The sequence below is a fragment of the Thunnus albacares genome, chromosome 19, assembly GCF_914725855.1.
Source record: "Thunnus albacares chromosome 19, fThuAlb1.1, whole genome shotgun sequence".
NCBI classification, from domain to species: domain Eukaryota; kingdom Metazoa; phylum Chordata; class Actinopteri; order Scombriformes; family Scombridae; genus Thunnus; species Thunnus albacares.
Genome location: NC_058124.1, coordinates 23,964,587 through 23,979,817, shown reverse-complemented (window position 1 = coordinate 23,979,817; position 15,231 = coordinate 23,964,587). Strand labels below are relative to the sequence as shown.

General features: G+C 39.0%; 1 protein-coding gene across 1 annotated transcript; it reads right to left on the bottom strand.

Annotated features, from left to right (window-relative positions):
- Positions 1-4,479: 4,479 nt before the first annotated feature.
- Positions 4,480-15,186, bottom strand: LOC122970171 (carboxy-terminal kinesin 2-like). Its single transcript, XM_044336233.1, has 18 exons — positions 15,093-15,186; positions 13,552-13,641; positions 12,793-12,892; positions 12,443-12,496; positions 12,033-12,116; positions 11,441-11,633; positions 11,107-11,272; positions 10,684-10,851; positions 10,350-10,463; positions 10,107-10,193; positions 9,762-9,959; positions 9,351-9,515; positions 9,027-9,165; positions 8,671-8,810; positions 8,454-8,527; positions 8,065-8,140; positions 5,979-7,769; positions 4,480-5,334 (listed from the first exon to the last, which is right to left on the bottom strand). Exons 2-17 carry the CDS (start codon positions 13,636-13,638, stop codon positions 7,725-7,727), a joined length of 1,890 nt encoding a protein of 629 aa, XP_044192168.1. The 5' UTR covers positions 13,639-13,641; positions 15,093-15,186; the 3' UTR covers positions 4,480-5,334; positions 5,979-7,724.
- Positions 15,187-15,231: the final 45 nt, after the last annotated feature.

Sequence of the window (15,231 nt, the reverse complement as noted above, 5' to 3'; positions counted from 1 at the left end):
AGCAAAATGTTGTTTATTTGAGCTGTATCAAATTACACCCCTCCTTTCTGTGCTCCTGAGGCAAAGTGTTGATTGATTTGAATAGTGCATGGTTCGGTCCGAGCCTCTTTGTTTCTCATTTACAGAGCCAGGCCTGTGCAAACACAGGACGGTCACCTAGAGGACCGTGAGGAGACATATGCTGAATTTGACTAAAGTTGTATTGGATTATAATTGCGGACTGCACCTTTAAGTCAGTATGTTAAATTAGTGCAGCTAGAACAGACACAGATGAATGAAAATACACAGGAAAGACAATCTGCAATTAGAGGGTATTGTAACTGTAATTTTAAAAAAAGGTTTTGAGCAGGTGTAGTCAGGCTCATAAGAAATAAATACAGTAGTATTATTGACTTCTTAATGTGTCAGTAATGTTAATTTCTATGGTTAACTTATACAGGGAGAAAGACAGACATAGAACACCAACATACTAAAACAAAATGGAAAAACTGGAGCAGAGAGACTAGAGACAAAGGTTGAGGGATGATCCAGTGAAATACCAAGAATACTTAAGAAACAAAAAATGAAGAAAGAAGGAAAGTTGAAGAGTATCAGTGAATTATCTGTCAGGCAGCAAAGACACATCAGAAAATAATGGAGGAAAAGAGCAAAAACACAGGATGATGGTGAAAAGATAGAAAGAGGTGGAGATATTTTGCAGGGCTTCTGCACCACCTGGCACTTCAATGAGGCTGATCAGACACCAGTGCACATAACCACTGGGGGGGAGGAAAAAAAGGATAAAAAGAGTAAAAATCAGTAACTATAGAAAATTACAGAAGTTGGAACACAAGATCAAAGAAATGCAGAGGAGGGAAGAAAAATATAGAAAGTAGTGTCAAAGATCAAGGCTGAAGCCAACATCAGACCAGTCAAAGTGTTCTTTAAGATCAAAGACTCAGATGGATGTACAGAAGCACAGACTCCCTCACCATGTCAGACAGACACTTCTTCTTCACACCACACTTATGCACCAAATAAAGGGAAAAATACAAGTCTGCAAGCTATAAAGAGAAACGTTATTCAGAGGAGCACTCACAACTTGTCTTTATAATAAGAAAATGTGTTGATGTCTCCCACAAAGTGTTCAACAAGACTGAAAGCCACCCATGTCTCAGGTTCGCATATCAGAGAAATCATAAGCAAAAAAACATGGACATAATCAAAAATGTTCTAAGTCGGGATGACAATATTCAGCAGGGAAGAAGGAAACAATCACAATAAACAAAAGAGGTTTCTGTCTGACACGATGCTGAAATTGTATCAGAAACTGATGCTTGAGATGCCTCATCTGAAGCTATCCTATTCGCTTTTCTGTAGGATGAAGTCATTTTGGATTGTTGCTCCAAACATCAATAATAGGGAGACGTGCTCATGACAAAGTTCACTCACAGAGTTTGAGCAAAGTGGCAGAGGAGATGTGCTGTGACACACTGGTTAAGGCTTGTATGTACAGAGAATGTATCTCATGCAATAACAAAAGGACAGCAGGAACACTGGTCACATGATGGTACCAGTGGCTCACAAAAAAGAAGACTGAAAAATAAAAGGATGGTAAAAGAGAGAAAATCACTTTGACAAAAACTATTAAACAGAGATGTGAGGGTTGCACAGAGCTCCTACTGGATGATTTTGAAAAAGAAATGAAAGACAAAGTGTGCAAGCACCTCTTCAACATCCAGCAGCAATACACACAGCAGCTGCAGTCTTTGCACTGATCTCTGAAAGAAGATGAGGTGATTCTTCACGCTGACTATGCAGACAACTGGCAGTGCAAATATGCAAAGAGGGTACAGCAAGTCTATTTTGGAGCATCTCATAGACAGACAACACTGCTTGATGCTGTTTTGTACACCACAGATAATTATGTGCCTTGTCACTCTCAATGAAACATGATCCTGCTGCCATTTGGGCTCAATATGAACCAATTCTTCAGTTCCTTGGTGAACCATTAAGGGTTCAAAAACTCATCTTCATCAGTGATGGGCCAAATATGCAGTATAGAGGCAACAACTTTTCATGAGCACTGTTCCTTTCCAGATGGGTTTACTGCTTTAAACGTGAGTTTCCTGGAAGCTGGTCGTGGTAAAGGGCCTGCTGACAGTGTTGGAGTCACCATAAAGAGAAGATAGACAGGAAGCAGAAGAAAGAAAGAAAAGAAGCAGATTCACAGGTAGCCAGTGTTACTGACATACCAACAGCAAAAGCACTCTATGACACACTCCTTCCTCTCACCAATGTCAAGCTCTTTTATGTGGAAGAAGAACAGATTTCTAAAGTACGCTGCTGCCAAGAGAGCTGCCCGCTATGAAAGGCACACTAAGCATTCATCAGGTAATCTGTACTACTGCAGGCACAGTCTGTTCTAAAGTGCTCAGTTGCTTCTGCAGCAGAGAAGCCATCTGCCACTGTTTCCACCCAATGTCCACCAACATTGAACCACAGACACAGCCTGGAATAAATGAAGTGTCTACAGAGCCACCAATCCCAGAAGAAAGGAGTCATTCTACCTCAAACTCTGGGTGTGAAGGGATTCTGTCTAGTTGAGGATATCACATTGTCAGAAAGTGTATTGTCACATATGAAAATGATCCATATCCTGGAACCATTGAAGACGTGGATGAAGTTCAGACATGTTCATTTTATTCTCACTCTATATTTAAAATCATTGCATTACATTTCTAATGCAAAGTTTATTTATCCCATAGATATTTTCCATTCTAATATTCTAAACACACTAGGATTACCTGCCATGTCCTCTACTCATTATTTGTCTTCCGGTGCCATGGAAGTCATGTACAATATTGGGCAAACAAATTTTATTGGCCACAAATGGAGGACAAGATCTGGTACACGGTAGACAAGGTCAACATCTTAATCTGTCCACCTGGAAAAGTCACGACTAGGCATGTCCAAATCAACCCAGCAGTGTCCAAGGCAGTGTGTGAAAAGTTAAACTGTTGAGTAGACTCCTGAGAGGAAAGGGGAGAAAAAGTATCCTCAAATTAGTTCAGTGGTTCTGAAGATTTATCTGAAAATGATTAGCTCAAAAGCAAAATGTTGTTGACATTGTTCAACAGTTGCATATCTGAGATGTTGAAATGGACAATCAGGAAGAAACATAGAATGTGAAAAAATAAAACATGAAAGTGAAATGGAGGTTAAATGTGTTGCTTGATTTACTCATTTTAGTCTATATATATGGAATCCACTTTATTTGACATTAAGTGTGACTATTTTTGTACACTGAAATAATCCTGCTGTCTATAATGGACATTCTGTAAAAATAAAACTGATAGTGATTCTGAAACAGTCTACAATGTGAGAAAAATCAGTGTGTGTACATACAGTACCTCTTCTCACTTGCACTCACCTCAAGGCCCAAATTATCCAACAGCTCTTCAGTGAGGTGTAATCTGTAATCCAAATACTGTTGTTGTGTATTTTTCAGGTATTTACTGTTAGATGTGTGTCTGCATGTGTGCAACATTTGAGTTATTAGTTCTTTTTATAAACATAAAATGTTGACAGTCTGATTCAGCCATGGCAAACACAATATTGTTGTCACTACCAAAACATTAGTCACTACTGAAACATGGGATGTTTTGTCAAAAAAAAGTATACTGAGTATCAAATAAGATGTTATGATAATGTTTGGTTCAATGTATATTAAAACTAATGAATCCTTAACTTTGAAATCACTATGATCAACTTTATGCACTTTACAAAGAAAAATTGGATAAAATTACACTTAAAAATGTATGATTGTGATTGTTATTGATTTACCTGTGAAACTTTTTAATAAATAACAGAATATATTTACAAGGTAGATGTAAACACAATCTTAATAGGTCAATAGAACTGTTATTATATTGTACATTATTGTGTTTCCGTAGTGAGAAATTTTGGGACATGAAAAATATTCCAAAACTGTCTGAAAATAAAATATGAGAATTAACTGTATAATTACTAGAAACATGTATCTTGGATATTAGATAATTTACATGCATACAAAGTTTGGAGAAAAAGAAATTTATTTCAACACAAGAGGCACAACGTCACAACAGAGTGGAAAGTGGATTATATACAATAACATCATTAACATATAGAACAGAACAAATGATTTATTTAATGTTTCTATGAAATCTTACACTGTATAAATGATGTATAATAAAGAAATGGATATCAAGATGCTGAACTAAAATCTTTGGAAGGATAGCATACAGTATTTATGATCAAGCTTAATGTTACTAATGTAATGTGTAATGTGCTCCAGAGCTGCAACAATTAATTGATTAATCAATCAGTTGATTGAAAAAAACATTATCTGCAACAATTTTGATAAGTTTCAATGTCTGAGTGATTTTTCAAGCAAAATTTCCAAACATTTGTTGGTTTCTGTTTGCTCCTTTCATTTGTCTAATATGAGAGTCAGTGAAATATCTTTGGGTAGTGGACTATTGGTTAGAGGAAACAAGCACTGTGAAGACGTCACTTCAGGCTCTACAAAATTACAAGGGGCTTTTTCCACATTTATTTTTAAACATTTTATAGATTAACAATCAAAAAAATAATCAGTATCTCATTAGTTGCAGCCTTAATGTGCTCAGATAGCAGGTACAGTTTGCATCATTATATTACAGACGCTAACCAGAGAGTCTGGTTAGTGTTTACTTGGTGCACATTCCAGAAACATATACAGTTATATGAGCAAACACACTACTATATTGCTGGATGATGTTTTATGCTAAAAGTATGTACAAAAAAAGGGGGTCAGGGGAACTTGTATGTGTGTTTGTGTCTGACATCTCATTTGTACAGGAATTTTGCTTTTCTGAGTGGTAAACCTCTTAATGACCCTGTTACTGAATATTAAGTTTTTTCTCCATGGAGAGCACAACAAGAGCATTCAGGTAATCCTGTGTTGTGATGTTTCTCAGGAAGGGTTTGATCCTCTGTAAAGTAGAGAAGCACCTCTCTGATTTTGCAGTTGTCATGTGTGTGGTGATGTGAATCTTAAGAGGACTGACAGTCTGAGTCAACGTGCCGGGAAGGTTGTCAGTGCAGAGTCGGAGTGAGCAGAGTCAGTGCACCGCTGCAAGCCTTGAACTCATCGCTCTCATAGATCAGGGATTGTTCTGTTTTGAGCTTGGCCTTGTTCAACACGGGGTAGTTTTCCACTGTGGTTTCCAGCGCTGAATCCGAGAACAAGTCTCCTTGCAACAGAGCAGCACTGATGAGGTGCTTGGTGAAAGAGAGCCACTCCCTAGCATGCCTCAAACCGGTATCACATACCTATGAAATGATACATTTTTTTTAAAAAAAACAGGGCAGTACACCTAGTGAACAGCAGAATTTCATTTTCACATCTCTCAGTCTAAATGTCATCAGTATCCTCTTACAAGAAGAGCCTGTTATTTTTTGACAAGAGAGGACAGCTTACTGCTTAATATCAGGAATGTGAAATAACCACATGTAAACATTTCTGTGTCTGCCTTCCTCAGCAGCTGTGTAAATGTACTGTAAATGTATAACTCTTATTATTACACAGGAATTGAAGAAGGCAGACGGTGAAATATAGCAACAGAAGGTAATTCTACACATTGATAAAATAAGTAAAAAAACACCTAATTGAGTGTCTTGTAAACAGAACTGTTACAGCTAACCTCTGTAGCCAACCAGTTCTTCTCCTTGTCAAAAACTAACCTACTTTAGACATAAAATGAGTCCATCATTGTGCACCGTGTTTAATAAACTGTATCTACATTATCATCCTAAATGGATTTCCTGTTCACTGTCTTTAATATGTTGAAACAAGTATTTATGAGCCGCTCTAGTGTGTTCAGCCATGCATATTTATGTTTTTACAGACTGTTTAAGATTGAAACAATTTTCTTATAATAAGCATTTTCTCAGCCAGTGATGTTGTTATTATTTACCTGATCGTTTGCATGCTGTCGGTGAACCTCTGCATGATTCCTGTCTTGTAGACAGTTGATCTTCTTCTTCTACAGTCCACATGTGGCATGATCTTGTGAAACAACGCCAAGAAAAAGCAGAAATCATCCTCCAGCAATCTCACAAAGCCCCCGGGCTCTCCTGGACAGTTGGAGGATCAAAGCTACCAGAGTCTCTGATGGTCTGGAAACACCACTGGAGGTCCTTGTGCTCATACAGTTTTAACAGCACCACTGTGGAAGTTCCACCTGGTTGTATAAGTTCCAGGAAGTCTGTGAGCCACCACTTGATCAAGCACAGTGTTTCCCTTGAATGACCAGAGAAAATACAGCAAATCCACCATGGTCTGAAAAAAAAAAAGTACTGATCCTGGGGATGTGTGAGGTTGCCTGCTGCATAATGAGGTTCAACTGATGCGCACAGCAGTGGGCGTAGTGTGCACTTTAGTAGACATCCTTTCCCGTACACTGTAATCCACATGTGGCTCCTCTCACCATGGCAGCTGTGTCATAGGCCTGGGTGATTAGTTTGCTCTCTTGTCCCTTAGGTAGGATAGTGCTTAGCCTCTCCAACAGTGCTGTGATTGTGTCAGCAGTTGCAATCTGAAGAGGGATGAACTCAAAAAAACCAAAACGTTCTTGGATGTTGTCATGGATGCTGATGTATCATAGCTCAAGCACCAACTGGCAGTGGAAGGAAATGTTGCCTCATCTGCCTGAATAGCATTTTTTACTTCCTCCAGAATGTAATCCGTATCTACATTATGTTTGTTTTGCAGTCTTTGAGGTGCCTTTGAAAGCGGTTTCTGTCTCAAAGGATCAGTTTGTAAGATTTGGTGGCATCTAGCGGAACGGATTCAGCAGAAATTGAATATTCATAAGTATGTTTTAATTAGTGTATAATCACCTGAAAATAAGAATTGTGTTTTTGTTACATTAGAATGAACTCTTTACATTTACAGAGGGGGCGGATCCCCTTCCACGGTCCAAGATCTATTAAACCCTTGAAAAGGCCAGGGTTGTCTGAGGATTTAGTCTTATTGTGGCCGCGCAAATTCAACACAGATAAAATGCGTCTGTTCTTATCCACCTCTTGAGTAGTGATGTTAACTCTGCCTAGCTTGACCATATTCTCCATGTTTGCCCTTGTGCGGTCATGTTTCTTAATCTTTTCAGATAAATGTTTCATTTCAACTTCTGTAACAGTCCATGTTGTATCAGTCTCCACCATTTTAAAAAGTGAGCAGGGGAGCAAAATAGAAGCCTTGCATGTATATTTTACCTTTTTCTCTGGTCTGTTGTCTGATTTTGATGTCAGGTTGATTCAGGGCCAAGCTCTTTGACTTGTAGTTTCTGGATTTTGGAGGAGATCTTATTGAATTTGGGGGAAGCTGAAATCCTGTGTCTTGAGTCTTTCATCATTGTCAATAACGTCTGATGTCCCTACTCCACCACTGGCTCTGCTCGGCCCTTTAGGGAATAAATTAATAGCCCTTTAGGCATCAGATTCAAGGATGCTAATTGGCTAAATTTGTGTTGCTAAGCGATACAGAGAGAGAGGGCATGAAGGAAGGAAGGTAATTTTCCCCCAAACATAATGATTTATATTTTATATATTACATGTTATTGTGCACACATATACTTAAAATAGGTAATTAATGCTTATTTTAAAAAGAAAAAGAAAAAAAAAAAACACTTTCCACAGTGCTCTAGAGTCTGGATGTGACTCTACTTCCTGTTGGCGCTTGCAGTTCCAATAACACAGTCATTCACCTGTGAAGAGAGCAAATGCAAAACATTATATTTCAAAAATTCTAAATTTTAGGAAAATTACATTCAGATCTTCTTACATACAATTGATCAATTATCAATAGAGTTGGCAATTCATTTTCTGTTGATTGAGTAATCGCTGCAGCTCTAAAAAGCAACCCATAATATCATAAGAGGTTAACTTTATGAAGAAGTTCGCTTCATCTGCTCTACCAGATCATGTCACAAATGAATGTCTTCATATCATCTTTTACCAGCCGTTTCATCAGGAAAGGAAACAGTCACAGAAGTTACTGACCTTGCTGGCAAACCTCAAAGAGTTGAGGGTCTCCTCAAAGCTGTCTGGCTCTGGAGCAATGTTCACAAACATCAGGCTAAAGAGAGAAAGACAGAAACACAAGCAACATAAATACATGGAAAATAACTCAGAATGCCTTACTTCCTAAATAAGTTAACCTGTGTAAGAGTACAATCAGCAAAATAATATCTGCCATGCTCTGGCAAGCGATTTGGTATCATATGTAGACTTCTCTTGCAGTCAAGTTAGCAAATTTTGGCTCTAACTAACTGTGATCAGATGATTGAAAAGGGTAGTTTTCTGCCCTGAGCTTGAGTGACACAACATAACACAGTCTCTGAATAGTCCATTGTTGTCTTCAGCCAAACCTATGATGATGACGAACTCACGTTTTGCTGTTGCCTCCCAGACATCCTTGCAGAAGGTAAGTGAGCTTAGAGTTCCTGTAGGGAATGTAGCTCTCCTGGAACACAATCAAGATCCGTTTGTGTCACCAATAAAATGAATATTGAAAAACTGAGAATTTAGATTTTTAGTATTTTGTCCTCCACAAACCCAGTGTGTAAATAAACATATTTTGTCCCTTCCATCCAGGCTCCAGCTTACCTTGTTGGCCAGTGCAGCAATAACGATGCCCAGGTTGGACAGGGAGCTGTTGATAGCAGTCATTTCTTTAAAGCGCTCCCCCTGACACTGACTCTTCGCCATTCGCTCACTGCCAGCCAGGTCCACCAGGCACAGAGTGGCTACACACACACACACACAAAACACCTTTATTAGAAAAAATGTGCGTTCCTCAAAATGTGGTAAGAGGCATAATAACATTAATTCAGAGTCATTAGACCAGAATTTTTTATGGTGAACTGATGGAAAATCAACCACTGATTTTTCATATTCTAAAAACACAAGTGAAGCCACATTTCTGAATCAGACACTGGCACAATCAGTGGGATTTTACTCACATTTGCATTTGACATCCCGGCCAGCATTCACTCCCTCAATTTGCAGCTGGAAGACTGAGTGGGAGCGAGAGGAGCGGTCATTCTGGGCTGTCTGGGCAGTGGAGCGATTCTGATTGGCCAATGCAATCAAGCCCAGAACCTGGCAGGAGGAGGAGAGACAGGAGAGGGAGATTTAAGAGCTGTTAAAATGACCTCAGCTTGACTTCTGATTGACCAAATCCAGTCCGGGATGTAGATTTATATCACTTAAATATGAAATCAATTACCTCAAGTCTGCTGAGAATGATGCTAATCTTAAATAACAAGTAAATCATGCTGCTGTACCTGATCCTCGTTGAACACCTTTTCATAGGTGAGGTTGGTGATTGACACATCATTGTTGCTTGACTTGCGGATCTCATGCTCTGGCCTCTTGCTGGCCTTTCCGGTGTAAAGGAGGTCTCGCAGGGTCTCGTTGTAAATCTCAACAAAGCTGGCCGTGAAGGTGAACTGAGATAAAACAGAGAAATACCAATGTTTAATATAAAAATGTTTTCCTCATCATATCTCCTCCACAAATACAAACATACTATATGCCACAGTACAGCATTAGTCTATAAACCCAAAATTGAGACTTAAATGTTTTAACTATATCACAAGCTTTAATTTATACAAAAAACATTCAAAATTATTGTGATCATTCTGAATACCTCTACCTCCTGCTCTTTACTCACATGCATGACATTACAAACTAACCTCCCAGCCTTGTGCTTTCAGCTTCTCTGCTGCTTTAAAGATTTGCTGCACAGCTCTGGGAATGACACCTCTGGTGTCATCAAACTCGTCTCCCTCCATGGTGTAGGTCTTTCCACTTCCTGTCTGGCCATAGGCGAAGCAGCAGACGTTGTAGCCATCCAGTGCTGACTGCACCAGGAGGGAGATCTCTTCAAACACCTGAAAACAAAATGCAACATTTGCCAAGAATGAACTTTTGTTGTTGATAACAACTACAAGTACATGTATAAATAAAAAATACAGTTGGATTTTTTCATGAGAAAGATTCTCATATTGGGAATTGTGAACCATGTGTACGTTGTTTACCTCCTTCTGTGAAGCCTTCGGGTTGAAAACACGGTCAAAATTGAAGTTGTAATTCTTCTGAGTGTCTGCAGATCTGCCGGTGTGAGACTGAGAGGAAGAGAAAGCACTTTAGTCAGCTGGTTAGACCGTACATACATCAGGGAAACTCTAGGTTATATCTGCTATTATGGCCTGCAGGAAAAAAACTAGTTCCTTAACTACAAAACATGCCTTTGAGAGATTTGAGATTGACAGGATTCTCACCTCCTCTGTTTTGGCCAGTGTTATTGATGTGTTTTCACTGGCAAGGAGCTGGATGTGCTTGCTGAGGCCTCCACCCACCAGTGGGCGCACTCTGCAAAATACTCTGATATTGCCCTGCAAGAGGAAGGTGATGGACAAAGCCCTTAGTAGTCTGAGAGAAGGATTAACAACACATGATTTCACAAGTACAAAAATAATCAAAGAAATAAACAAAAAAGGAAAGAACCAAGTTTTCACTGTTGTTTTCCTCACTAGAACTAGAGGTAAGATAACTGTTAACCCAGCCCATGAATCAACTGAGGGTGTTGATCTGTTGCCCCAACTAGGAACTTGCCTTCAGCTCCTGGATCGTATTGTGGAGCCGCCGGCGCTCCATCTCGCCGGCATGAAGCTCGTCCTTCTGTTCGGCCACAGTTTCTTTCAGAGAGCGAACGTCTTCTTCAGTGTCTCTGAGAGTTGTCTGCACACGGGCCAGAGTCGACTCCTGTACTGAAAACTTCATCTGGAGTGGGAAGAAGATTCAGGGTCATCAGGCAAACTGTCAGTTTGTGCTCACCGTTTGCAAGACTGCAAGGCTACATAAGTCCCTGATATATTTTACATTTTAAAATGACCTGAATTTATTGACTAGATTTTACTACTTCTATTAGGGTTTGGCACTGAAGATTGAGAGGTCAGCCAAATGGCATATTTATGTAATGATACCACTTTGCCAAAACAACCAATATTAGCTTCTGTCCAGCAGCTGACTTCATACCTTGAGAGTCTGTAGCTCCGTCTCTTGGCTGTCTCTGAGAGTCTCCATGACCTTGTATTTTCCTTCTAAGTTGGAGAGCTCTTTTTGAAGATGGCTCTTATCACTGGATACTTTCTCCAACTCATCTTGGACTCCTGAGAGTGCCTGCAGCTCTTCCTCATATTCACTAAAATCACAAAATGAAAAGACATTTAATGGACTCCAAACAGACCAAATGAGATCAAATTATCAATAATAATCAAACAATACAAGTTGGTAACAGTAAAATGTTTAGATTCACTTAATTTTTCCTTAAACAAAGAGTTTCACTGATAATATAATTTGGTCCTTGTACCTGATCTGGCTCTTCTGCCTCTCCAGCTCTCTCTCCATTTCCATAATTCTTGAGCGGGTCTGGGCCATCGAGCCTTTCAGAGCCTCGTTCTCCTGGTTGACAGTTTTGACCTTGCTCTGGTAGTTCTGGATCTTACCCTCCATGTCGCTGACCTTTCCCTTCAGGTCCCATGGAGCCCGGCGGGTGCCCCCACCTGTACACAACATCACCATCAACAATCTGACAAAAGTGGAACACCTCTATTCAGAGTTCAGACTCTTCACCAGGTCATTACAGAATAAGACTTTTATACAACTTTTCCCCTTTGCAGGATTTCTTAGTAGGTTAAAAATGAACAAATAAATACATACGTCACTGCCCCCCTTCCTTTTAAAATGAAACAAAACCTCTAAATATTATTTGCAAGAAAGGCTAGTAGGCTTAAAGAGTTAAAGTATATTTCCACTTTCAACAGATAAATGTGAAAACGGCCTTTGAGTGTCAAACTGTGCACATACATCATTCTGCACAGTGAAGAACAAACATCCGACTGTAAGAACAAGAAGAAAAACATTTTTGAGTGGAAGGGGACTTTATGGAACAAGTTGCTTACCTGCTTTTGCACCTGTAGATGCAACAGTTTGTTTCATGTTGCCTCCCCTCGCTGCAGTTGAAGCCATAGACGGCTTCAGAACACCTGATGGAACAAGAAAGTGGTTCAGAACAATGCAGAAAACATGAACAGACATGTTCATGTAATAACAGGATATCTTACTTTAATAATAACAACACCTTGTGTTTATGATGGACCCAAAGCACTTCTGGATTTTCTTGCTACCACTTGGTTAACTATGACTTGTAAAATGTCTACATTAAAATATTATGCCCAATCTAAACATAAACTGTGATGTTCAATCATTGCAGCATGTAAAAGTTTGTGAACACAAGGCCTGCAATACTGCCATAAGAAAACATCCCAGCTTGTGTGTTTTCCACCATCAGCCAACAGACAGCTCATCTTACCTCTGGAAGGACCAACAGCCACAGTCGCAGCTCCTGAACCTCGGACCGGCTTAGCTGTGTGAGGAACAAAGTGCGACAGAGAGAGGTTTATGTTTTGGCCAAATAAAACAAAATTATGGAACAGATGAACCACAATAAAGCTGGCAATCTTGACAAACCTATGAGTTGAAAAAACATTTGATTACACACAACAATAATAAAACCCTAAATTATTGCCTCAAATTCTTTCATACATAGTCTTGGAACACCCTGACATGTTGTATGAACATCAAAAGAAACTGCTTGCTCAACTTTACAGAGCACTAATCCAAGAAAATCCCAGTGAAAAAGGTTTCAGGTAAGTAACTTACAAAGAGGCGCCCGGGATGCTGCAACAAGAGGCCGCTTTGCACCAATGATTGTAGCTGCCGCCTGTGGTTTAACATGCTCCGGGTCCTTACGAAGCCTTTTCTGCAAACACAAAACACCACCATCGTAAACAAAGAGCAACAGTTCACCTTTTTGGGCTACAACATCTACTTTCCCCCTTGCACACCTATCATAGTAATGTTTTTTACAAATCAATTACTGGACTTTTTGGGTTAGTCCCATATTTGACTTGTGAAAATGCACCAACATGAATGCCTGACAACAGAATGTAATCCAATACACACAACTGTAAACTATACTGTAGAGTTAAATCAACACCTCATGGACCCAGTATCACCAAGAAGTATGCCTTTTATTTTACATTATATAATGCAGTATGTTCACTCATCATGTAATTGTGTCACATCCCTATACTTAGCAGTCATCAACATTACAGTCTACTTTGCCAAGAAAAGAACTGTTTTGCTGCCCAAAATCTAAAATATCTGGGGAAGTGACAGGCCAGTGTTTGTGAACCAGATAACAAAATCAAAACTGGCAGCAGAGTACAGATTTGTCTTCCCCTGCTTATCTATCCATCCTCACACTTCAGTGACTTTACAGTGAGTCATGCATTTATTACTTGAAGCAATATCTGACTTTTTTTTTTTCGAGAGAAGCTTATAAAAATGGGCAGAGAATAGCTGGTGATGGAAACAGAGCTCATAAAATGAAAGATGTGGATGAATTTTAGTACAGACCTGAGCAGGCTGGAGGTCCTGACCGTTCTCCAAGCTGCTGCGGCTTGTGAGGACCCTCTTGCTGGGCATGACTGGCAAACGGGACATGTTCTGTTGAGGGAAAGTAACATGTATATTATGGTCAAAACAGACAACCACGGAAAAAAATCTCATCTTTCTTACTCTGTCTACTACTTACCAATATTTACTACTACTATTCATATTTATACTACTGTCTATAGTCTTTATATCTAATATATAGTGTGTACATCATATTCTTACCATACTTCGAGCTGTTTATAATAACTCTGTATTACATTATGTACATAACACTGTACTTTACTGTTTCTTTTGCACTTCTGGCTAGATGCTAAACTGCATTTCGTTGTCTCAGTGCTTGTACTCTGTGCAATGACAATAAAGTTGAATCTAATCTAATCTAAAAAAAACAATGTTATGTTATGCATGTGACAGGATTGGTAATACTTGTTTAGTACGTTACTCTATTTCCAAAACGTAAAAGTGAAGTGACATCAATTAATAACCTTTACACTCAGAGCCAGTGGCAGAGTGGCCAGGACAGGTGGTCATTTTGGGGTGGCACAGAAATCATTATTATATGAACATAAAAATGTGTCTAACTAGAAAGTAAGGGGCTATATCAGGTACATAACTACATTATTTGGAATTCAGGCAGTGGTGGAATAAATCAAATAATATTCAGTGTATACAACTTTTTTTTTCTTATCCGTGCAGGTAAAGTAAGAAGGAAGCTTACACTATAGGTACAAAGTACAAATGTTCCAAGTTACAGAGTATTACTAATGTATTAGAAGGTAATTAAAAGGAGTTTTTTTTTTAAAATCAAAGTCTGATTACATTACATGTAACCAATAAATATAATCAACATAGACATAAAACCAAGAATTCTTGGTTCAGAATATGTCACATCTCAAAAAGCTGCAAAAACATTTGAAAGTAAGTCACAACAGCCCTTTGGTTAACCACTTTCAAGAGAAAAATGCCTAATTTCTGTGAGTAGATAAAACAAAAGCATACAATTACTGTTCCGCTGTGACTGTTTTACAAGATCCAGTAATCAGACACCAGATTATTACATTTAATGTTGATGTATGTCTCATATATCAACACATAGCATTGGTGTTTTGCACATAGCAACCGTTGCTTCTTCCAACGTGGAGGACAAACAAACATTCTGTGAACGTTTTTGTTTGCTGAGTCAGAGCAAACAATAAACATATCTAAAGTTAGTATCTACCGACTCAAACATAAAGCCATGAATGTATTAGATTTGAATGACCTGCGTTTAAAATACCAAGCGTTAAGTAACGTCTATGCTATAAATAACCAACGTTAGCTACCGTTAGCCAAGTTACAACGAAAGGTAACGTTAAATAACGTTAGCGAATTTTTCGTTGCATTTCTGGAACTATTGTTTCCCCGGTATGAGGCTAAACGTGAGTTTCTGAGCAGCTTTTTTGCAATTTATGTTTCAACTCTGAAACCAAAATGATTATATTTGAATGAATGAAAATAATTACCTTAGTGAAGTTGAGTCCTAGCTCTGTATGTGTACACTCCTTCGTCTCCTGCCGTTTGAAATTTGAAATCGAACTGTTTTGGTGAGCGCTTCAGTCAAGGTGCTGTGATTGGTCGAGCCGGCGTAAACCCCGCCCCCAT

What these genes read in the sequence shown, in the direction of transcription:
- LOC122970171 (XM_044336233.1), bottom strand. Translation starts at nt 13,638, where the DNA reads ATGTCCCGTTTGCCAGTCATGCCCAGCAAGAGGGTCCTCACAAGCCGC. An exon ending in CGGAGCTACAGACTCTCAAG is followed by an intron (nt 10,852 to 11,106) that starts GTATGAAGTCAG and finishes TTCCCACTCCAG; the next exon opens with ATGAAGTTTTCAGTACAGGA. An exon ending in CCGGGATGTCAAATGCAAAT is followed by an intron (nt 8,811 to 9,026) that starts GTGAGTAAAATC and finishes GTGTGTGTGTAG; the next exon opens with CCACTCTGTGCCTGGTGGAC.